At 36.6% G+C, this 26,590-nt stretch overlaps 1 protein-coding gene across 4 annotated transcripts in view; it reads right to left on the reverse strand.

Moving 5' to 3' along the window:
* Positions 1–26,590, reverse strand: part of NOL4 (nucleolar protein 4) — a 343,605-nt gene that overhangs the window by 211,587 nt on the left and 105,428 nt on the right. For 2 of the 4 annotated variants that reach the window (XM_047827871.1, XM_047827869.1), the window contains exons 1-2: positions 20,090–20,240; positions 14,902–15,185 (exon numbers count right to left, since the gene is read on the reverse strand). In XM_047827871.1, the coding sequence (XP_047683827.1) occupies positions 14,902–15,185; positions 20,090–20,108 (303 nt within the window). In that variant the 5' untranslated portion in view covers positions 20,109–20,240. Of the gene's footprint in view, positions 1–14,901; positions 15,186–20,089; positions 20,241–26,590 lie in introns of those variants that run through there. The other 2 variants (XM_047827873.1, XM_047827870.1) reach the window with 1 other exon arrangement.

Genomic DNA, 26,590 nt, shown 5'->3' on the forward strand with positions numbered 1-26,590 from the left:
CAGACATTCTTTAATTATATTTATCAAACCTATGTAAAATACTATGGGAGTAAACATTATCCCTATTCTCCAAAAAGGGGAGTTCCAAGAAAACTCGGTCATACTCATTCTCTGTGTCCCTGCATAATAATATTTTTTTCAGGAGGTGCAGAAATAAGTTTAATTTACATTTTTATTTTGGCATTTTTGAAATCTACCCATTTGTGAACTTCTTACAAACAAATGTTAAAGTATATGATTATCTTTTGGTCTTTATTGATGTTTTCCAGTGTTGTGAAACTTTCATGCCCAGCACATATCTTTATTATTGCATGTGTTCTACTATAGGCAATAATCTATGTATACAACTGCCTCACTCAATGGGCTGGATTTCTTTCAGAGCAGAACGCATTTTATTCATTTCTGCATCCTCAGAGCTCATAATGATGCCTGGCAAACAGCAGATCCTCAGCACATGCTCGTTCAACAGATAGAATCAATATTACTTATCAACTTTGCAAATCTAGTACTTCGATCATATTAAACACCTTAGTGAATTAGAAGAGCATACTATTTGGTCTTCTAAAATGCAAACGGAATCACATCTTGTCCCTGCTGAAAAATCCTCTTCTTGTTCCCTTTCCCTGTAATATAAAGTTCAAACCCTTCAGAGATCCTTCATGATCTGGCTCCTGTCTCATCTCTTTCCTGTCTCTCCTCTGGTCCGAAGCTCAGCCCAACCACCTATCATCTCAGGTGTACTATACATTCTTCCTATTCTTTAGCACCACTGGCTGCTTATCATTTCCTTAACTTCCTGCATTGTTTCATTCACTTACATTCCTATTACGAATAATGACAGATCCTTTTCATTTTGTCCTGAGCCCAAATAAAATATTTTGTAATAGTTTTTTTTTCCCACTTGATTCTCGTTGCATTTGCCAAATGCCTAGCACTTAACTCAGGGCTTGGCACAGAGTAAATAGCAAACACTTGTTGCTAACAAAGGATCGTTAGCAATAAAGATAACTCCCTCACTTTATAAGTTAGTAAATTGAGTTAAATTTGAGTTAATTTCTTTGAACCCACCCAATTTAGTCAGTTGCAGAGATCTGAGCCATCTTTCTTCCCTTTTCTGGTTGGAAACTATTTTTCTTTTAAGATCCAGGTAAGGCGAGATTTTTTTCAGAAAAAAAATCTTTTCTGTTCCCCCCAAACTTTCATTCCCGCCACTCATCTCAATAAAGTGAGTCATTCTCTTACACATGTGGCTGGTTTACAATCCTAAATGACTGCACGTGGTGGACTGTCACACTGTAATGCGTTTAATGTCTCCCTCTGGATGCTCCTGGAGCACCAACCTCTTTACATTTCTTTATTCCCGGTGTTCAGTATGTAATTGGTACCCAAAATTATTTCCTAAATTCAGATGAGAAGTCAGTGTTAAGATACTGTGTTAAAATATCAATTTAAACTTATATTTAATTTCCATAATACTATTACTGTAACCACCTTGAATTTTTTAAAAAAGCACACAAAGCCAATGAACTGTTTTACTATACATGTCTTTTTCTGAGGAAACCATGTATTGAATCATCCCTCAATTCCTTGAAATGTGCTTTTGTTCTCACCACTCAAGTGAAACTGCCTTCTGGATGGTCTCCGGGGACATCCAAGTCAAAGGTTTCTTTCATTTTTCCTTCTCCTCTATACCCAAAATGATCCATCACCACCCTTTCTTGTACTCTGGGACTGGATGAGCCAGGTTCTCTGTTTTCTGCCTCTCTGTCAGTTTCACATCCATCCATCCTCACTGCTTTATCTTCTTTCAGCCAGTAGAGAAAGGCTTGGGTCTGCTGGCTGGCCACTTCCCGCCTGGCTTCCTGTTTACACAGCAGGTGACCCCTGCTTCTTTCTTCCTTAGTCTTTCTCCTCTCTGTTGGCTTCACATTTCCACCTGTCATCCACTAATGCCTAACTGACCCTCTAGCACCTGAAACTCTGTAAACTCAAAAAAACTGGCACTGCTCGTACCTCTCCCTTGGAAAAGTTCTCTGGACCTCCGGTCTCTCATATCTTCAAACTATTCCATGAAGTGCTGAAACATCCATCCATCCTCCTGCCCAAGATCATGGTCGCTGCATCACTCTCATGCTTATAACTTTCCATGGTTCTCCATGCTCAAGGACATAAATCAAGTAGTGTATCAGGACTGGCCCTGGAAAATATCCCCCCCCCCCATATGCTTTTATGTACTCTTAGTCCATCCAAACCCATGGCTATTTGCTTCTAGGTCATTTTGGTGAACTTCTTACATTTGTGACTTTATTCTTCCCTTTGCACCTCCTCAAACTTCTCTCATCATGACTATCCTTATTCTTTGGGTTCACGCAAACTCTTTCCTCTCTGAAACCATCTTTAATTTCCTACTTTGTGTTTTCGCCAACAGTTTTGTACATAATGATTGACATTCATCTATTTTTACCTTTTGTTTTTGTTTATGTGGTAGCTCTTTCAGAAGCAAGTCTATAGCACCCACAGTCGCTGGCAGGAACCCTGCTTATACAGGAACTGAGGAACAGTTGATGACTGGGACAACTCTGACCCAGAGGTGATTTCCTCAAATAATACTAGTTTTGTTGAGCTTTTCAGTGTTACAGAGGCATCTCTGATGAGAAGGCTAACACTAGGAATATTATCTCACTTCATAAAAATGTAGAAATAAGTATCACTGGTTAATTTTTGTCTTTAAAAATTTGCTTTTGGGGCGTCTGGGTGGCTCAGTCGGTTGGACATCCGACTTGGACTCAGGTCATGATCTCACAGTCTGTGATACTGTGAGCCCCACGTCGGGCTCTGTGCTGACAGCTCAGAGCCTGGAGCCTGCTTTGGATTCTGTCTCCTGCTCTCTCTGTCCCTCCCCCACTCCTGCTTTGTCTCCCTCTGTCTCAGAAATAAACATTAATTTTTTAATTTTGCTTTAAACTGGTTAAAGGATAAATAGGGGGAGCACAGAGGATTTTTAAAGGTAGTGAAAGCTCTCTTTGTGACACCACAGTGATGTACACATGTCACTATACATTTGTCCAAAACCATATAATGTACAATACCAAGAGTGAGCCCTAAGGTAAACTATGGACTTTGGGTGATTATGATGGTATCGGTATAGAATCATCAATTTTTATAAATGTACTACTCTGGTAGGGAATGTTACTGGGGAAGGGTATGCATGTGTGGGAGCAAGGCACATATGGGGAGTTTCTGTACCTTCCTCTGAATTTTTCTGTGGACCTAAAACTACTCTAAGAAAATTAAGTCTTCAAAATATTGTCTGAAACACCAAAGTGAAACCAATTTAAAAACAATCAATTGTCTTTATATTTAGTGCGCACATGTGAGAATCACAAGACCTCATAAACCTCCAAGTATCTCCTTTACCTGTCTGCAATGATGCTATCCTCATTAATTACCATATTGGAAATCCAATCAAGTCGCTGGTTTTTTGTTAATTGAAATATATTTGACATATAACGTTGTGTAAATTTAAGGTGTATACATGTTAATTTGATACATTCATATATAGCAAAATGATTGCCATTATAGCAACAATTAGCACCTCTATCCTACTGCATAATTATCATTACTTTTCAGTGATGGTAATAATTAAGATCAAATCTCTCAGCAAGTTTGATTATTATAATATGATTGTATTGTCTATATTCACTATACTATACATTAGATCTCTAAGACTTATTTACTACTTGTTGCAAATTTGTACCCTGAAACAACATCTGTCCCATTGTCCAACCCCCACCGCTGGTAAACACCATCTTATTTTCTGTTTTTACAAGTTTGGAATTCTAAATTTTTTTTAGATCCCACATGTAAGTGATATATCATAGTATTTGTCTGACTTATCTTACTTAGCATAATGTCCTCAAGTTCCATCCAAATTGCAAACAGCAAAATGTCCTTTCTCATGGGTGAATAATATTTTTTATATATATATATATATATAATTAATATATAGAGGATATTATATATATGGTCATATCCTATTTATCCATTCATCCTATATATTTATATATTCATATATATTTATATTCATCTGTATATATCACATCCTATTTTTCTATTCATCAATTGATATGCACTTAGGTTGTGAATAATGCTGTAATAAACTTGGGAGTATATCTTTGTGACACCCTGTTTTCATTTCTTGTAGATACATACCTAGAAGTGGAATTCCTGATTAATACTGATCCTGATTAATTCCTGATTAATACTGGAATTCCTGATCTATTTTTAATTTTTTTGAAAAACTCTCATATTATTTTCTATAGTGGCTGAACCAATTTACATTCCCACCAACATTGTACAAGGGTTCCTTTTTCTCCATACCCTCTCCAATACTTCTAATCTTTTGTCTTCTTGATGATAGGCATTCTAACAGGTGTGTGATAATATATCAATGTGGTTTTGATTTCCATTTTCCCAATGATAAGTGATGTTGAGCATCTTTCATGTACTTGTTGGCCATTTGGATGACTTCTTTGGAAATATGCCTATTTAGTTACTCTCCCCCTTTTAAATCTGATGCTTTTTGTTACTGAGTTGTTATGCACTCTTCATATATTTTGGATATTAACCTTTTAACAATATAAGGTTTGAAAAATTTTTCTCCCATTCTCTAGGTTGCCTTTTCATTTTGGTTGTCTCCTTTGTGGTCCAGAAGTTTTAAAATTTGACACAACCCCATTTGTTGATTTTTGCTTTTGTTGTTTGTTTTAGTATTATATTCAATTAAGTCACTATTTATGGTGAAATATTCAAATGAGAATCTAAAGCCAAGAGAAATAAGATTATATACCTATTAGCTGGGATATTATTCATATTCCAGATTAAGTTAAGAGTCAGCTACATAGTGGGAAGTTGGGGGAAGTCAGGTGGCAATGTGAAGAAAGTGTTGGTATAAGAAAATGGGTGAGATGAGATCAATATGATGTATTCCCACATCATTGCATATTTTTGTTCAACAAACATTTTGTAAGGAGTAAGCTTTATGCATGTAAATCACTTTAGGGTGTGACCATAAAATCCAACACTTGTACAATTTACCATCAAGCCACCTTGTCCTTATTCCTCATGGATCTTTTTCCCTAGGATTTCAAGAAAAAAAAAAAAAGATGTTCCCTGCCCGCCCCACCCCCCAGCTGAGGTAATCAAGATAGATGCTATAAAGGAAGTGGCATTTGAGTTGGACAGATTCCAACAGGGTCAGGAAGATTTTAACAAGCAGAAATTGCAAGGAATCTAGGATCTATTTCTATGAGTACCTGTTATATATTCACAGAAATAGGTCCTAGAATAAATGCCTATAAAACACCTCTGGGAATATATTATATATTCCAGACTCCTGGAAAACAGGTGTAACTAAAAGGAAATAAGGAAGGAAGAAGGGATAAAGAGAGGAATAAAAGACAGTAGTATTTACTAGATGAAATAAAGTAATATGCTTCTCCAAATTGCCAGTCTCAGTAAGTACTTGGTAGGCTATTAAAAATGGACATTCAACTTCCCAAATAAATATTATGAGTTGAAAACATTTTTGCAAGACTCAGCTAAGCCCCAAACTCAGGCAATAACAACCACTAGAGCAATTCCATTTATTATCTACTTATATGAAAATGCATACAGTCTTATTTGATTGCCCCAATTGCCTATAGGTTAAGTATTATTATCCCACTGTAACTAATGAAGTATTCAGGCTTATAAGGTAAAGACTTGCTCCAAGTCACAGAGTTGATCAGAGTGGCTTCTGATCAAGGAGTAATTATGAGCCATAAAATAGCAGCTGGGGGTCTCAGCATCAAGTTAAATTTGCTGTTGCTCATTTTCAGGCCTTTCCCCATGATCTCAACTTAAATTGCATGGCTGAAATGTGGGCCAAACTTTGGGGGGTTTAAGTCCAAATTCTAGAAATTATTAGTGTAATCATAATCATAATATCATTGGGTCTTAGTTCTCCCATCTGTAAAAATGGGAATAATAACAGAGCTAAGTCCATTGGGTTATATGAGGGCTACATGAGTAAGTTTTAGAATAGTGCCTGATACATGGTAAGAACTCAGTAAGGTTACTTTTCATTATTATTCCTTGGGACGAAAGTTTATGACTTTTTATTACTTAATCCTTTTCTTTAAACTCTCCTCCATCTTATCCTTTTGACTCCAAATAAACCCAAGATCTCCATTTCACAATATTTTTTTAAATCATACTAATAACAAGATTACAGATAACTGCTTTCAGGAATATACTTTAATATTCATCACATATTTAATATTAACAAAAATAATGTAAATTTATTATATTGAGGCAAATTAGAATGTATTACTCTTGGTCTCTGGTATTGATTTTCTTCTTTTCTTCTTTCACCAAATTTGGGTCAATATCAGTGTCTCAATGAGTCTCGGTAATACCAACTATTCTGAGACACGTATGAATTACTTATGGGTATATTAACTATAGCTCTCTCTGAGTTCCTCTACCATTCTCAAAATACCCATGGACCTAATGATATTTTTAACCCTTGTATCTTATTCCAAATGACAGAATACAAATATAAAACAAACACACATACAAAACAAAACAAAAGACCCACCCCCTAACCAAAAAAACATTGAACACAAAAGCATACAAGATACAATTCCTATTTCTTTTTGAGCTATTGATTAATCATTAAATAAAGACAAAGACAATAGTTGGTCAGTTTTCATTGTTTTGTATTTTGGCCAAAAATGTCGCTTATTACGCTAACCAGATTACTTATCAATACATAGCATTGATGGCTGAAGGATCAGTTGAAATTTTGTATTGAACCAAATGAACTCATACGTTTAAAAAGGAACCTAGGGGCACCTGGGTGGCTCAGTCGGTTAAGCATCCGACTTCAGCTCAGGTCACGATCTCGCGGTCCGCAAGTTCCAGCCCCGCGTAGGGCTCTGGGCTGATGGCTCGGAGCCTGGAGCCTGCTTCTGATTCTGTGTCTCCCTCTCTCTCTGCCCCTCCCCTGCTCGTGCTCTGTCTCTCTCTCAAAAATAAACATTAAAAAATTTTTAAAAAAATAAATAAAAATAAATAAAAAAATAAAAAGGAACCTAAAATGTATATTTTACTGCATATGGGGAATTAAAATCAACGACTCTTTGCACATTTCAGGGTATAAATTTTATAAGCCCCTTGTCTTCTTCATTCTGTTAACATAACAAATGTGAAATGAGCAAACATAGACTGGATCATGCATAGATATTCACATATGTTGACTTTACCCTTTCTCTTCCTTAATAACATAACAAGAATATAAGCATATTCACTGGTAACCATGACAGCATAATGATTCAGAAGGACACTGATTTGCGTGTTAGGAGTCACTTGAATGAGTTTCAATTGCTTCATCTATAAAATGAAGCAGTTTGAAAAATTATATTATTCTACAGAGAGTTAATTTAACAGTTCCTGAATAAGGCACATATTTTTAATATATGTATATATTTTACATATATTTTACATGGTATACATAATATACTATATTTTATATAGTGCAAAAGCACTATACACATTTAAATTTAGGTTGAAAATATGATAGACACTACAAAAAATCATATGATATTATATTCTTCTTGTATATCTTTTGATTTAAAAAAAGATCCACTAAGGACAGAAGGAAAAAATGTGTCCAATAATGAGAAGAAATGAAGCCCATGTAACTCATGTAAAATATGAAACACATACTCTATATATATATACATATATATATACATATATATATGTATACATATATATATGTATATATATATGTCTCTAGGTAAAATACATGAAGACGTCATTTTAAATTGGCAGTAAAAAAAGTAAGTCTAAAATTTACCTTAGGGCTTTTAAGGACCCACTACTATCCATTTATTTACATTTGTGCATGAAAGCAACAAATGGCTACATGCTTAGTTTTCCAATAGAGGCACCTAGTATATTGTTTTTATTTTGTAAAATAATCCATATAGAAGAGCAAAACAAATATCTGTACAATAAATGCCACTGTAAATATGTGCCACTTACCAAGGAATTATCCACTAATTGTTTTAAATATCTGCCTTTCTGGATAGCTTGCTTAACATAGTCACTATATGGTCCATAGAGTAACTAGTCCTACAAACATCAACCAGTGTGTGGGTATAGTGAAAAGCACAAGGCTGCAAAGTCAGAAGACCTGGGTTCAATAGCAGGCTCTATCACTTAACTAACTGCATAATTAATATTAAATAGCTTAGCATCCATTGGATTTTATGCCCTTATGTTTAAGTAAGGCTGATAATTATACTTTCTCTCCTTACCACACGGAGTTAGTCTGAGTTATCAATATGAAACATTACACAAGTGTTCATCATTGTTAGAGTTGACATGACATCCAAATATCAGAACTGATATATCGGTTGTTTTCTGGCTCTTAGTTTCTTTCATGCCCTCCATCACTTGCCTAATCAAACTCCCAATTCCACCCATTTAACATTCTAAATATCTCTTAAGTCTTTGCTCTCTTTCCCATCCCTACCATCACCTCACTATGGCAGTACCTCATCCTGTTAGCAGCTTCTTCCCTTTCCATGCCACTTCAAGTCATCTTGTAACAAAGATGCCACAATGATCTACCCCAAAACACAATCTGACCATGATATTTTCCTAGCCTACATCCTAGGAAGTTCCGTCAACTATAGAGTGAAGTTCAAACTTTAACAGTGTATCTATAGCCTACTCTCATCTGATGCCCTGAACTACCTCTCTGGACTTCTCTCTCACCACTTCAGTCCTCAACATTTCTAGGTCTTAATTTAATGGTGTGTTCTTTGAGAATTTCCTACTCCCTTTTCAACAAGTAGCTGTCTCCTATGTAACCATTAAAAATTAACTGGGGAAACTTTCCAAGACATAGTTAGTAAGCCTAGAAGGCACATCTACATATCAATTAATTTCTGTATTATAACACACTTATTTACTTCTGTGTCTACCTTTCTGTTGAGTTCTTAATGACAGAGACCTTTTGTGGTTTTTTTGTGGGTTTTTTTTAGCACCCAGGACAGTTCCTAGCATATATGAGGAACATTTGTTGAATACATACTGCTGTTTCTACTCTGAGGAAGGTCTGTGCCCAAATCTTTATACAACAACCAAGAAGCGAGATATTGAAAATCATCAAATTAAAGCAACAACAAGCTGGAATACTTACACAACAAAGACCAAGATAATACTGTTCCAAAAGTAAATCCATGGCTCTTATGCTTTAAAAGGCAATCTCATTACACCTAAATATTACAAAGAGATATTTCAAAAAATGTGCTACTTCCATTCATCATGCCTAAATAAAATTGCATAGCAATTATTAATGGTAATTATGATAAATATTTTATAAACTTTAATTTGAATGGTAATATCCATTTTGGTAAGAACTTAAAGATTCATTGAAAAAATGTCACATGGACCATTTTGGGGAAAAAATATTATTTTAATAAAGTGAAGATTGAAGGGTCTTGGGAACTGAGCCCAAAACCAAACCTAATATGCAGTATCCACGGTGACACATTAACCTTCAAATAATAATCACCCTCCTACCACAGTTACTACTTGAAATATTATTCTTTGGGGAGGTTGATTCAGAATATTTTACCATATTAAGTATAATTCAGCTAGGTCACAAATACTAAAAGAAAAAAGAGAAAAAAACAAAACAAAAGTCAATGATAGTGTTTTTAAGTTACATATTTCTCTCCATTAGAGTTCAAGTTTTGTTTTTATTCTCACTTAATAATTTTAAACATATTTATATCCAAATTTGTGTCTTCTTAGCCTGTCTTTCCCTATCTAAATTGTTCCTTGACACTTCCTCATGAGTCTCATTTTCCAAGGCTTTAATCAGCATTTCTACTTCCTTCTGAGTTCTAATGTTACTTGTTGTCCTCTAAAAATATGGGCACCTGCAAGCAGAAAATATATATCACCTAAAAGTTTTCAATGCAATGTATTTATTCTTTAGATTGGTTAATAAGATTTGTAAGTCTAGTGACTGAATTTGCATAATAATAAGCAATCAGTAAATGGCATAGTCCAGCTCGGCTATTCTTTTTAAGCATTTCTATTCAGTGTTCAGGTTTTTAAATGCTTTGTAATTATTTTTGTTTGGTATTATTCACAATAAAATTGTAAAATAGGTCAATATCAAACTCACAGCAATCTACGCTTCTCAAAGATGCTATATAATTAAACTTTAATATTCCTTCAAGGCAGAACAGAGGCTAGACTGAAAAATACTGGAAGAAAAAATTGGTACTGTCACTTTATAAATTTGTACAAAAGTACTGGAACATTTCTAAGGACTACAAGTAGTAGTACTAACTGAACATATGCGTGATAAACCTTTAGGATGAAGTTCACCAGATAGCCTCAGGTAGAGCAAGTATTGATCCAAAGCCAGGAACCCAGGGCACTCTGCATACAAATTTGCATTGCAAGAAGAATTCCTAAAACAAAATTCCAGGCACAGTCTCCTTTACAATTAAAATGATTTAGTTTTCCTATCCAGCCTCTAAAAATGTCTCCAATCCACTTCCCTACTAATTCGGCTTCTTCTTGTGCCATGTGTTCTGACTTCAACTCTTAGCATTAACTTTCCGAGTATCATCTGGGTTTAGACCTATACCACTTCACCTAACCGTTACTCCATTTTAGCTACATATAAATTTTGAAATTGCCCCACACGTTGGCTTCTAAAACATCTCCTTATCTGGTTGCCTTCATTTTCCCCTTTGGTTTTATGTTCATCCACAAGATCCTTTTATGCCACTTGTTTTTGATGTGCTATGCTCCAGGTTGATATGTTTTGATCCTCTCCTCTCCTCGCTCTATGCTCTTCTGAGGTGATCCGGTCAACCACAACAGCTTTAAGCTGCACTTCTGCTCTAAAACCTTTCATGTGTTTCTTTCTCCAATTTGGACATTTCTTCTGAGCTGACACATATATCCCTGATGCCTATTAAATATATCCAGTGGATACTGCATAGGCATGGTAAACCTTATTTATCAAAAAACTACTTCTTCAAATGTTTCTCTTTTTGCATCTTGGTAAATGGAATCACCATCTACCTAGGCAACCAAGCCAATAAGCCTGGAGTCATTCTAGAATGTTCTCTGCTCTACTTCCCACATTTGATAAAACTTCATTTCTTCAAAATATTTGAGAAGCTACTATGTACCAGATATTAAGCCAGCTGCTGGACACATCTCAGTAAATAATGTAGATATCATTCTTTTCTTCAATTTCTTTTTAACATTTATTCATTTTTGAGAGAGAGAGAGAGAGAGAGAGACAGAGTGTGAGTGGGGGAGGGGCAGAGAAAGCGAGAGGGAGAGACAGAATCCGAAGTAGGCTCCGGGCTCTGAGCTGTCAGCACAGAGCCCAACATGGGGCTCAAACCCACTGACCGTGAGATCATGACCCGAGCTGAGGTCAGCTGGTTAACCGACTGAGCCACTCAGGCACCCATGGTAGGTATCATTCTTATAGTCATAGAATTTATATCCTACTGGGATGTATAAAGAGGCTATTCATACTGTAGTCTATGTGAAAGACATTCCCAGGAGTTTGACAATATACAACCTATGGAGCCCTATTATATCTATATCTATATCTATATCTATATCTATATCTATATCTATATCTATATCTATATCATCTATATCTATATATTCCTATATTCATATATATATACATATACATATATATGTATGTATATGTATATATATATTCCTACATCACTTTCTTCCTGGAATGCCACAATAGCTTATAACCAGTTTTTTGTCTTTTTTATACTTTCTAGTCCCTATCCTGTTTACCCTGTTTACGTAGACAAGATAATCTTCCTAAAATTCCAAGCTGACCACAACTTTATCATGCTAAGCTTACCTATGGGATACAGTCCAAAGTCCTTGAACTAGCCTATAAAGCCCTTATTGATGGAGCCACTCTATACTCCATTTCTCCACACATATTCTCTACTGTGGCCATGCTAAGCTCCTTGCAAATCTCCATGACAAGTATGCTCTCCTGTGGTTCTATGCCTCCAAACATGTTCTACCATAAATAATCCTCCCCGTCTAACTAGCTTCTACTTACACTTTGCATTCATCCCTAGCATCAACCTCTCTCCAAAGTCTTCCTTAAGAACATTATAGTCCCATGGGTGTACTACTTTTCATCTCTCACTTCACCCTGCCATATGCCCATAATATTACTTATGGAATCTGATAATAATCAGAGGTTTGCCTCTCTTTCCTGATAGACTTTAAGCTTTTGAGGGGCTAGGACCCTAGTTCGCTCACTTCCATGTTTTTGCTTCCTACAACAGTGCCTTGCAGGTAGGAGTCCCTCAGTAAATATTCAGTGAATAAATTTATTGGTGGCAAATAGTCTATCTTGAATAATGATACTGTGTTCTTCCTCAAGTACGATGTTATTAAGTCCTACCTAGCTCCAAATAGGCAATGGTTCCCTAACCTGTGAGACCAACTCATCTTTCCTGTGCATTCCAGGGCCTTCACAATGTCCAAAAGGAGATCCCTTCTGAAAAAAATGGTAATCTTACATTTCCTTCAAAGTTCAAGATTCACTTTCTCTAGGAAGCCCTCTTTATTACTTCAATAGAAATAGTATTTTCTTACTTTGAATTCCCAATGTTCTAACACAGAAATAGACACTTGCCTATAGTTTTACTAAGAAACTTTTCTCTGTATATGCACCCTTTTGTACCAAAACTATTTATCAGAGGTTTTATGAATAAAGAGTCCTCTCTTTGAGTTGTCTCTGCTACCTACTCCATTAATGCAAGTATGACAGGTATTTAATATCCTTCAATCTTTGAAGAAGCGAATAAAGAGTCCCTCTGGATTCTGCTCTCAAAGTGCTCCAAAACTGTTCACACAAATCCAATTATTTTCTGTATTTACCTTATTTGATATATCAGCATTGCCCATCAGAGCTGACAACTCTTTCTTGAAAGGTATACTACCCTTAGCTTCCATTCACTATACCCCTCTGATTGTTTTTCTGCCTCTCTGGCTACTCCTCAGTCGGCCCTTGGAACTGTTATTCCTTTACCAAACCATTAAACTTTAGGTTCCTTAGGGAGGTCTCCTCCCCAGGCCCACTTCTCATCTTACTCCTCACATACAACCCAAACAATCTGTGCTTTTCGCAACTTCATTTTAATAGAGTAGAAAAGTAACTTCACTGTTTAAAATGTGGAACAATGTGTTTCCAATGAGCATAGTTCCTATCATTATAATGGATAAGGGGTTAAGGAACAGAAGAGCAAACCACTGAGTAATTTTAGAAAAATATTCAACAGATACATAGCATAAAAAGGACATTCATAATCATTTAACTTTTATGAAGACTGGACGGATGTTGCAGATGGCCTGAGAATTTAAAGGCTATTTTGTTCTGTAAAATATAACTTTGATTCAGATCGGGCTAGTGAATATAAAATCATTTGTGTTTGAGTGATTTGGCTTTAAACCATAGGGGAGAATATTTGCACATTTACCCCAGCAAAAGTTGCAGCAGCCTCCCTCAGGCAGAAGTGTTTAAGTGTCTGATGATGTATAGTGACTTGCTTAAAAGAGGATGAAACAACATACCCTCAGGCAAGCAAGAGGATCTGAATGGAGCCAATTTAGGAAGTACAGTGCCTCAGCAAATTCACAAATTAATCCAAATTAAGACATTTTGCTATGTCAAAAGATCAGTTCTTCAACTCTAATTTATAAGAGGGTAGGGGAGGAAGGAGTCAAAATGTACATTCCATAAAAATCCTCATGTGGTCAAAAGTATACCTTGAAAAATTATAGAGCGAAAGTCACCAGCATGCATTATTTCAAACCGGTGGAAATGTAAACTTTATTTTTTTTTACTAAATCAATCAGGACAAACTGACGGTTACAGAGGGGAAGGTGGGGGGGAAGATAGGTGAAAGAGGTGATGGGGATTAAGGAGGGCACCTGTGATGAGCACCAGGTGATGTATGGAAGTGTTGAATCTATATTGTACTCTTGAAATATTACACTGTGTATTAACTGGAATTTAAATAAAAACAAAAAAAGAATGGGCAGTATTTCTGAAAACAGGTGTGAAGATAAAGAGATAAAAACAGAAGGACCAAGAAATAAAAATAAAATAATAAATCAATTGGGAATGGGGAGGATTATAATTTATTTTGCTATAAAGCATCTAGAAATTTAGATATGTCTGAAACATGTTTGTGTCTTTTGTATAATACAGCGTGTGATAGATTATGTGTTGCAGTAGTTATTTAATCTGCATATTTCATCTAGAACACTGACACTTACGTTTCTCCCAGGTATGGGGAGTAAATTACTAACTGAAGTCCCTGGGTCTCTAAAGCAAACTTGAGAGTCTAATTGAAACCTATCCATTCTAGTAGAAACTAGGTAGTGATCTTTTTAAGGTCTGTGATTGTGTTCTCGGGGCCATATTTTCAGGTATGAGCTCCACAAACTCCCAGAGACAGATCCATGAGAAGATTATATGAAGGAGAAACATTAAATCACGTGATTTCATCATGTATGAAAACACCAACAGCTTTGCTCGAAACACTATTCATTCTGCTCACTGTTATTCGGGAAAATTATTGCTCATGTTGACACATGATATCTATGCTTCTAAATGTCTTGGCAGCGTATTATTAGGATTTGTTTGAAATATTTTTAGCGAAAATAATCTTCATCTCTTGTGTAAATACATGTTTCTTTCTGACCTTCATGACAAACTCAAAATCTCTGAAAATCGTAACATGACCTTACCTTGCTTCCATTTTCTCTCGTCTCTTGTTCCATCTTGAGGTCAGAAATCAGAAGATTCTTATATTTGTTTTTTCCATTACTGCTGTGGTCATCTATTCTGTATTCCGAAGTCAGCTGAGCGGAGAGGGGGCTGTCACTCAGGTTCAGTGGCTGCTCGTCCTGCTCCAGCCCAGTTTTGCCATCGCCATTGGAGTCACCCATATCCCTGCTGTGTGTTCCCCCTGAAGCAATTGAACTGTGCCCCAGAGTCTCATTGCCATTAAAGCTCTCTGCAGCAGAATCATCTGTTGAAAAGAATATTTTGATTTTAATTAACATGCCATTCGGTTTCTACTTCAACTCACATTTACTGAGCTCCTATTACATGCTTGCCATGGTGCTGATTTTACATAGCCTGTGTAGTTTCATCCTTAGCAATAACTTGTGAAGCAGCCGTTGTTATTTGTAATCTAGTAGGCACATTTAGGCACAAGAAGAAATGAAGTCAGAAAAAGATAAAGTAGGGAAAACAGTTTGATCTCAAATGCAATCTCAAAGAAAAGTAAATTTAAACAAAGAAAACCTGTGCATTGTTTTGCAGAAATTTTTTTTTTTTTGTTTTTCAAGCGACAATGTCCAGATTTGGTGAAAATTCTCTGATAAAAGCATTGTCTATATGCTAGCAGGGTATATGTTGGTTCAAGCTTTATGAGTGTTTACTACACATCAAACACATTAAAAGAGCTCGTCACCTTTGCTCCAGTCATTACACTTCTGGGACTTTTAAACCTAAAGAGAGCAATCATTGTGTGCATTGCTGTGCAGGTAAAAAGGTCTTTACAAAAGTGTTTCTTACAATAGCAAACATTTAGAAGAGACAGAAATTACCAAAAAAAAATTGGCTTAATATATGTTGAAATGATTAGAATATGGGAAATGTGGAATATGGGAGGGAGAATAGTGAAAAATATAGTCTCAAATGTTAATATTAATTTCTTCTTAACTGTATGGCACTGGATATTTTAATACTCTCTAATATTTACAACATATATATGATTTAAAGCTTATGAAAGAAACTGAAGAAAACACAAAGAAATGGAAAACATTCTATGTTCGTGGATTAGAAGAACAAATATTGTTAAAATATCTATACTACCCAAAGCAATCTACACACTCAATGCAATCCCTATCAAAATAACACCAGCATTCTTCACAAAGCTAGAACGAACAATTCTAAAATTTGTATGGGATCAGAAAAGACCCCGAACAGCTAAAGTGATGTTGAAAAACAAAGCTGGAGGCATCACAAATCTGGACTCCAACTGTATTACAAACCTGTAATCATCAGGAAAGTATGGTATTGACACAAAAACAGACACAGACATCAATGGAACAGAATAGAGAACCCAGAAATGGACCCACAAATGTATGGCCAACTAATCTCCAATAAAGTAGAAAAGAATATCCAATGGAAAAAAGACAGTCTCTTCAGCAAATGGTGCTGGGGAAACTGGACAGCGATGTGCAGAAGAATGAACCTGGACTACTTTCTTATACGATACACAAAAATAAATTCAAAATGGATGAAAGACTTAAATTTTAGATAGGAAACCATCAAAATCCTAGAGGAGAAAACAGGAAGCAACCTCTTTGACCTTGGCCACAGCAACTTCTTACTAGACATGTCTCTGGAGGCAAGGGAAACAAAAGCAAAAAATGAACTACTGGGACTTCATCAAGATAAAAAGCTTCCGCACAGCGAAGAAAGCAATCATCAAAACTAAGAGGCAACCTTCCTAATGGGAGAAATATCTGTAAATGACATATCTGATAAGGCTTAGTATCCAAAATCTATAAAGAACTTATCAACATCAACACCCAAAAACAAATAATCCAGTGAAGAAGCGGACAGAAGACATAAATAGACACTTTTCCAAAGAAGACATCCAGATGGCCAACAGATACATGAAAAGATGCTCAACATCACTCATCATCAGGGAAATACAAATCAAAACCACAATGAGATGCCAACTCACACCTGTCAGAAGGGCTAAAATTAACAACTCAAGAAACAACAGATGTTCGTGAGGATGAACACACTTTTGCACTATTGGTGAGAATGCAAAGTGGCGCAGCCACTCTGGAAAACAGTATGGAAGTTCCTCAAAAAATTAAAAACAAATCTACCCCTATGACCTGACAATTGCACTACTAGATATTTATCCAAAGGATACAAAAATGCTGATTTGAAGGGACACATGTACCCCAATGTTTATAGCAGCACTATCAACAAGAGCCAAACTGTGGAAAGAGCCCAAGTGTCCGTTGACTGATGAATGGATAAAAAAAAAAGTGGCCTACATATACAATGGAATATTACCTGGTAATAAAAAATAATGAAATCTTGCCATTTGCAACAACATGGATGGAACTAGATAGAATGTATTAAGTGAAAAAAGTCAGTCAGAGAAAGACAAATATCATGATATTCACTTACAGATGGAATGTAAGAAACAAAACTCATAAACACAGGGGAAGAGAAGAAAAAATAAAATAAGATAAAAACAGAGAGGGAGGCAAACCACAAGAGATTTTTAAATACAGAGAACAAACCGAGGGTTGCTGGAAGGGATGTCAGGGGACAGGTTTATGGGTGATGGGTATTAAGATGGGCACTTGTTGGGATCAGCACTAGGTGTTATATATAAGTGATGAATCACTGAGTTCTACTCCTGAAACCAATACTACACTGTATATTAACTAACTTGAATTTAAATAAAGAAATTTAAAAATAAATAAAATAACTGTAGAAAAAAACAAAACAGGGAGGAAGGGGAAGAAGTAGAATTAACCAAAATTTTCTGGCTTTAAAATAAATGATAAGCTTGTTTAGTAAAACATATCAATAACAATTTACTTAGAGTAAAAAACAAAATTTAGATGAAACAAGAAAATTCTATTTCTCTTAATTTCATCTTTGCATTTATGGTAAGAATTTTCTATTAACGTTAAAGGACTATGAAATGCAAAGGTGTTAGATTATTTCCTGTAGTGAAAGTCTATTGATGAAGCCATAAAAATATGAACACACAAGAGTAATAATATTCATATTTGTAATATTTTGATTTCTGAATATTCCCCAGTGTGCTTTATTTTTGTAGGATGCAATGAAAAATTTATGCCTTCTAATCAATTAAATTCATGAAACGAATATATAAATTTGAAGAAGTGGTATAACTCACCTGTTCATTCATTCATTCAACATTTATCGAATGCCTATGCTTGGCCAAAAGGGGATTAATTATTTGGCCAATAGAGACTGTGTCTTCAGTAATTTCACAACTAATTAAAAGAGACAGAAGAAACAAACAAACATGCAACTAAAATGCAGAGGAAAAAGGCTTTTATCCAAAACAAGGGGTAAACACATCACAGAAGTTTTCCTAAAGAAGATGGCATATGAGCTAAATTCCAAAAGATGAGTAAGCCTTAACCCAGTGATGAAGGTGGGGGAGAGAGTTTCCCAATTAGAGATCAGCAGGGGCAACACCTCAGAGGAGGGAAAGTGCAGGGCAGATGGGAAGTAAGGTTGGGATGCTGAGTGCAAACAAGAGAATAAGAAAGGGAGGCAGAGAATGTGTTTTGTTGAACTAAGAGCGTGGATCGTACCTTGGGAGTGAATAGGAGCAATTTTATGCAGAAGTGATATGAACAAAATTGTGTTTTAAAGAGATTACTCTGACTGATGAGGAGAATGGGATGAAGGCAACAAAAGTGGGACCGTTAAGAGCTCTATAAGCCACTGACTCAGCATTGCTGAAAGCCCAAACCAAAGCAGCAACAGTGCAGAACAAGAGGAGACTCAAAAAATCCTAAGAAAAGAACAAGTAAGACTGAGAGTAGGGCAGACAAGGGTCTGGGAGGAAGCCCAGATCCCCAGCTCCAATGTGAAATGAAAACAAAGGGTATTAAGTTTAATTTTCAGTAAAATGATATTTAAAAATTTTTCTAAAACCGCTTTGTGAAGAAGTTAAAATACATTCAAATGGCAAGATTCTACTCATAAATTCCTCTTTGTACATTTCCATTCAAAAAAAGACTTCATGGGGAGAGAAAACATACATAAGAGAATTTAAGAAACTGGTCATAAATAACATGACATATCACTTTCCACAGCTATTGAGAAAATCAAAAACGTTCTTCTTCTCTTTGTTTTAACCATGAAATATAGAAGATTTTTGAAATAAAGAATTAGGGGTGTGATTTATATAAGCAACCCATAAAATTGCACATGCTCTTTATGTGAAGTCAAATCCTATGCTAAAGTATGCTAAATCATTTCGGATTACTTAAGTTATTTCTTTCCACGAAAGTCCAAAGAAAAGCAGAATGTACATAGTCAAGTCCAGTTCTTAAATTCATGAAGAAAAATGTGACGTAACATTTGTGCATTAGAATCCCTTAAAATACTAAACATTTTATGTAATAAACATTTTGTCAATATGTTAAAAGAATGAATAACCCTAAAAGTGTATTATATACACAAAATGGATACTAGCAGAAAACAAATCCAACATCTATTACTGTTAAGAAATAAACATGCTACAACTGTTTCGTTAATCTAAAATCATCACACATATTTAGTAACTAGTGTACCATTTATTCACATTTTAAATAAGATAAACATTATTACCTCAGGATAATTTTTAATAAAAGTCATGTATTTGGTATAAAGTATAAACAATAAAGGAGAAAATATTTTTAGACAGAGTACCTCACTCCAGATGTTACCAAGGTAACTAAATTCCACAGCTTTACATATTTCATTCTTGAGTAAATCGGTATGTTTCATAAAGAACAAGTGAATGGTTTACTTATTTGTATATAATATATATTCACACCATTTTATCATTTAAATGGTAAAAGAACGAGTAATGTCACATGCCACTGTTTTATCAATCAAAATTTGAAACAAAGTTTTTGATGTCTATATTAGAAAAATTCAACAGAAAGAGGGAGCAGACATTAAACTGAAACTAAATGAAGCATTTTTTATGGTCTGGGTTCTCATAACCATATTAACGATTTGTATTTTCTCTTCCTTGAAGATACTTTTCCAGAATTTGAAACCACAAATCTCAGACTCCTCTATTTATCATAATCGACTCACAGCAGTTTATTGCTCTCAAGGGGAAATCTGCTTCCTTACCCAACATAGTTTGCTCCATCCTAAGTGGCTGCTGGCATGCAGGTCGAGAGCTGCTACACAGAGGGTACGGTGCTGAGATCTGTAGGTATGGCCTTCAGCTTCACAGGCCAAGAGCAATGGTGCTTCTCTCAAATTTCAGCCTGGGCACCATAGCATTGGAACCAAAACTCTATGTGTGAGTACCAAGGGAAAAAACGGCACCTGGAGCTTTAAAAATTAAGAGTGCCCAGGGTACCTAGCAACAGAAGAGAACATGGAATGTGATGACAGGTAGTGTGGCAATCCAGTGACATCAGGAAGGCCGATGGATGTTTGGGTTCCATTGCTTTGAGGTTAGTTTTGCTGGGATGGATTTAGTGTTGTGGAGAGGGCCATCCAAGTTAGCTCAGCTGCGACTCTTGCCTGTAAGGTGCAGGGACACTAACCCTAATGGCAAGCTGTTCATTTTCTTCTTTCTCCTTCCCTACTCCCACTCCCTCCACCAATTGGTACAGACCCTAGAAATACTATTTGTTTCAATTATGTCTAATGTCATCACAAGTCTTTTGTTGAAGCAGTTGCATCAGAACCAGATTCAATGGTTAGCTCTCTCCATATAAAGAGAATTAACCAATGGGGCGCCTGGGTGGCTCAGTTGGTTAAGACTCTGACTTCAGCTTAGGTCATGATCTCGTGGTTCCTGAGCTGGAGCCCTGCATTGAGCTTTGTGCTGGCAGTGCAGAGCCTGGAGCCTGCTTCAGATTCTGCGTCTCCCATTGTCTCTCTGCCCTCCCTCCCTTTCTCTCTCTCTCTCTCTCTCTCTCTCTCTCTCTCTCTCTCTCTCACTCTCTCTCTCTCTCTCAAAAATAAATGATTAAAACATATTTTTAAAAGAGAATTAACCTATGACAGTATGTATGATGTGTGTGTATTTAAGTATATAAATATCCATATATGTGTGTGCATATCTATATCCCTCTATATAAACATAATGTGATGTATATATATTTGGAATCTCCCAAAACACCTGACCTACATTCTTATTCATTTACTTTTGGTAGCTCTTCATTATGGCCTTCAGGCCAAGTGCCTTGGGCAAAATGAATAGGAAAAAAATTTATATAATAATCATTTTAAGATTAGTATTTGGAAATTTAGTCCTAAAATCCAGGTCAGATGCTTACAGGGTCCAAAAAGCTTTTTACCATTTTTCCTCAAATGCACCACAATCTTCTACCTCTAGCCTTTTGATTCCTCCTTAGAAAACTGCCCTTTGATATCTCACCATAAAGCTAACTTTTAAATCCAAAATACAGCTGTAAATAACCCTACGTCAAAAGATTGGTACCTTAATATCCAAAAAAAGTAGATTTTTTTTAAATCCTTCAAAATCTATTTGCAAAATGGAGTTTAGGTGCTAGCCTTCTTCCTCACTTTGTTACTCCTGGCCTCTGTTCTAAGTCTTCTCCCAGCCTAGGGTCCCCTATAAAAAAATGAAAGTGCATCCATTGCTAGACTATACCTTACATCTTTTTAATTTTCCTCCAAGTTTTTATTTATTTATTTTTATTTAAAAAAATTTTTTTTCAACGTTTTTTATTTATTTTTGGGACAGAGAGAGACAGAGCATGAACGGGGGAGGGGCAGAGAGAGAGGGAGACACAGAATCGGAAACAGGCTCCAGTCTCCCAGCCATCAGCCCAGAGCCTGACGCGGGGCTCGAACTCACGGACCGCGAGATCGTGACCTGGCTCGAACTCACGGACCGCGAGATCGTGACCTGGCTGAAGTCAGACGCTCAACCGACTGCGCCACCCAGGCGCCCCACTCCAAGTTTTTATTTAAATACCAGTTAGTTAACATACAGTGTAATATTAGTTCCAGGAATAGGATTTAGTGATTCATCACTTACATACAACACCCAGTGATCATCACAAGAACCCTCCTTAATACCCATCATTCATTTAACCAATCCCCTCCATCAACGCTCAGTTTGTTCCCTATAGTTAAGAGTCTGTTCTATGGCTTGCCTCTCTCTACATGCCATGTTCATCTGTTTGTTCCTTAAATTCCACATGAGTGAAATCATAGATTTATCTACATCTTATACCACAGCACCCTAGGGCTACTCTACAACATGAAGCAAGTGATGCAGTCTAAATGGATCCTTTGCGAGAACACAGGTAGCAACCTCTTTGACATAAGTGACAGCAACTTCTTACTAGACACGTCTTTGGAGGCAAGGGAAACGAAAGCAAAAATGCACTATCGGGACGTCATCAAGATAAAACGCGTCTGCAAAGTGAAGGAAACAATCATCAAAACTAAAAGGCAACCTTAGAATGGGAGAAGATATTTATAAATGATATATCAGATAAAGTGTTAGTATCCAAAATCTATAAGGAACTTACCAAACTCAACACCCAAAAAACAAACAATCCAGTTAAGCAATGGGCTGAAGGCAGGAATAGACAAGTTTCCAAAGAAGATATACAAATGACTAACAGATACATGAAAAAATGCTCAACAACATTCATCATCAGGAAAATACATATCAAAACTATAATTAATACCACCTCACACCTGTCAGAATGGCTAAAATTAACAACACAGGAAACAACAGTTGTTGCTGAGGATGCAGAGAAAGGGAACTCTCTTACACTGTTGGTGGGAATGCAAACTGGTACAGTCACCCTAGAGAACAGTATGGGGGTTCCTGAAAACGTTAAAAATAGAACTAGCCTATGATCCAGCAATTGCACTACTAAGTATTTACCCAAAAGATACAAAAATATTGACTTAAAGGGGCATATGCACCCTGATGTTTATAGTAGGATTATCAACATTAGCCAAATATGGAAAGAGCCCAAATGTCTATTGACTAATGAATGGATCAAGAAGGTGTGTGTGTGTGTGTGTGTGTGTGTGTGTCTGTGTCTGTGTGTGTGTGTGTATGTATATGTATACATATACATATATATACGTATATATATACATATACATACATATATATATATATACATATACATACACACACACACACAGACACACACACACACACACACACAATGGAGTATTACTCAGCCAAAATCTTGCCATCTGCAATCATGTGAATGGAGCTAGAGTGTATTATACTAAGAGAAATAAGTCAGTCAGAGAAAGATACATACCATATGATTTCACTCAGGTGTGGAATTTAAGCAACAAAACAGATAAACAGGGGAAAGAAGGAAAAAAGAAAGAGAAGGAGGCAAACCATAAGAAACTAATAACTATAGAGAACAAACAGGGTTCCTGGAGGGGAAGTGGGTGGGGACGGGTTAAAGTAGGTGATGGGTATTAAGGAGGGTACTTGTTGTGATGAGCACTAGGTGTTATATTGAAATGATGAATCACTAAATTCTACTTTTGAAACCAATATTACACTATATATTAACTAACTAGAATTTAAATAAAAACTTGAAACAAAAATGAATAGATACATAGGTGATCGATCGATCAATTGATCGATCCTTTGCTAGGCAGCTCACCCCTCCCCTAGCCCAAGACTCTGACACATTCCTGCCTTTATCACCCTTTGTCCATTTGCAGTTGTCACCTAGAAATTCCTTCTTCATTTTTCTCAATTTCTTTCTTCAAATCCTTCTGATGACTTTTCCATTCTTTGATTTCTACTTTACTCATCCTCTATATTACTGTTATTAACTTCAGTAAACAGCCCTGTTCTATCTTTTGTTTTCTTATACACAAAAATTGTAATCATTCATTACAATAGTCCTTCACTTCCAAGTCCTCAACACCACAAACATCTTTGAAAAGATAATCAGCAAAAGCAGTTGTCCGTTTTTATTTGCATTTGAAAACTATAATCTACATTATATACTATTTAGTAATGCTATCTGTTTTTTTAATGTTTATTTATTTTTGAGAGAGAGAGAGACAGCGAGGGCGGGGGAGGGACAGAGAGAGACAGAGGGACAGGATCTGAAGCAGGCTCTGTGCTGACAGCAGAGAGCCTGATGTGGGGCTTGAACTCACAAACCATGAGATCATGACCTGAGCCAAGGTCACATGCTTAACCGACTGAGCCACTCAGGCATTCCTAGTAATGCTATCTTAAACATGTACAAAAACTGATGCTACATTTTGAAGTCAAACATTCACACTAAGGAGTTTACTAATGTAAATAAATATACGTGTGTGTATATATAGGTATGACTCTTACTAAAATATTAAACAGCATTGATTTTAAAATGATAGAGCCAATACTGAGGGTAAGAAAGTAACACAGAGATTCAGTTTCTCCCCTCCCCAGTGAAGGAGAAGTTCTTAAAACTTGACCTGTTTATCACTAAGAAGAAGGCACATCACCAAGTAGGTTTCATCTGGTTTAGACTGTAATGAGAGTGGCTTTTCCACTTGGCCTTCATGAAGACAAAGTAGATGAAATGGTACTCTAGATCTGTAGCCATTCAGGACTGGGCATGGAGCTTGGGGTCATCTCCAACCAGAGAAATTCTGTCAGTAAAGAACAAGATTTAGTGCAGGGCACTGCATTCTTCCTTGGGTAACTTTACTTTTTGATAACAGCCTCTGACTCTTTATCCAACTGGCCATTACCAACTGAGCACCACCTGGTTCATTCGGTGCTAAATTTATGCATTCTCAGTAGCCCTCCTTTGTTGAGTGAAAGTAATATACAAGCCTGTTCATGCCCCAGTGCCGTGTGAGCACAATCTGCCATACAAGATTTCCTTCTGTAAATCTCTGTCTCCTGTCTTAAATGAAATTCTTTTTGAAAAATCGGCAACGAAAAATGTCAGCCTGGTTTCCTGTAACACTCTACAATGGTACAGTTGCTTTCATGGATAGGCCCAAACAAGAATGAAATCCACTAAAAGGACAGGACCTTTAGCAATAAGTCTGGTTATATATTCTCTTTAAACAAAGATATTCAGAGGTTGTTTTTAATATCTCTTTGGCTGCAGCCAAATGGTATAGATACTTGGAAAAGGAATGTCTGAAGGACTTTTGAATAGAAGGTGAAGGAAGGATGATATTGATAGACCTTTCATAATAGTCCAGGGCAGAGCAATTGTATTAGATGCCTCTAATTAGAGGGGGTAGTTAGTTGTCCTCAACAGAATGGACACTTATTTTTGACTTGGGCCTGCATTTTACTCACTCATTCTTCCTTCAACACCACCACATATGAACTTCATAATGTTTTACATACCACTCTTTTTGCCCACACAACATTAATTTTAATTAAGGAAATCACATCATACTAAAATAAATGAAACAATTGGAAGATTTGCCATGGAGCTATTATTCTCTACTCCATTACTGACCAACTATGTACCTTATAAAATAATGGAATAAACTATTATTTAAAAAACTCAGCTATGATGCCAGGATGCCTGGGTGTCTCAGTCGGTTATGCATCCAACTTCAGCTCAGGTCATGATCTCACAGCTTGTGAGTTCAAGCCCCATGTTGGGCTCTGTGCTGACAGCCCAGAGCCTGGAGCCTGCTTCGGATTCTGTGTCTCCCTCTCTCTCTCTGCCCCTCCCCTGCTCATGATCTCTCTCTCTCTCTCTCTCTCTCTCTCTCTCTCTCTCTCTCTCTCTCAAATAAACATAAAAAAATGCTTACAAACATAAACATACAAAACTCAGCCACGATGCCACTGAAAGATACAACCTGAGCCTGAGGTGCTGCCTTTCAGGATGTGATATATGCTCTAAACCAGCTACTGACTCTTGGGGCTGCCTCTCTCTTAGCCACAACATCGGTCTGAAAGGACTTTTCTGAGATGCTAGTGACACTTCTCACAACTCTTCTCTACAGCTCTACGTTCTGTTGGCCTGTAAGAAGGATGCTTCCAGAAAAACAGACAGACAAGTGACCGTTTCACACCACGCGGGCCACTACGGGAACAGGCAAAAGAAGAGCTATGTATGGGCCGTGGTCACTCATCTTGAATACCAAGGGAATGAAAGGTATCAAAAAAAGAAAATGGGTTGGGAGATAGGCCCAAACGAGTACCTGAAGCATTTTTCATTTTACTTTGCCAAAAGGAAAATACTGTCAAGGTAATCCTTATGGGTAGAGATAAAATCTCATCTCCCCCGCCTCCCCTCCGATATCTGGCCTGGAAAATACTCCAAGTAATCTAACTGCCAGCTAAAGAAAGGAAAACATGGAATGAGTAGTGGAGCGGGCTAGTGATATTATCTTTGGCTTTGGAATCAGATGCAGAAACTAGGAGTGCAGTATTTATCTGGATTTCTTTGCTGTCAAGTGTCTGAAGATTAAAACACACTTCTTGTCTCTTTAATTTTTTTTTTCTCAAATGTATTTTTGAGAGGGGCGGGGAGAGGGAGGGTGGAGAGGCAGAGAGTGAGGGAGACAGCAGAGAGCCCGATGCAGGGCTCTCGAACACAGGGACCAACTGCAAGATCATGACCTGAGGTGAAGTCGGACGCTTAACTGACTGAGCCACCCAGGCATCCGGAAGTT

Source organism: Prionailurus viverrinus, chromosome D3 (assembly GCF_022837055.1).
Source record: "Prionailurus viverrinus isolate Anna chromosome D3, UM_Priviv_1.0, whole genome shotgun sequence".
NCBI lineage: Eukaryota > Metazoa > Chordata > Mammalia > Carnivora > Felidae > Prionailurus > Prionailurus viverrinus.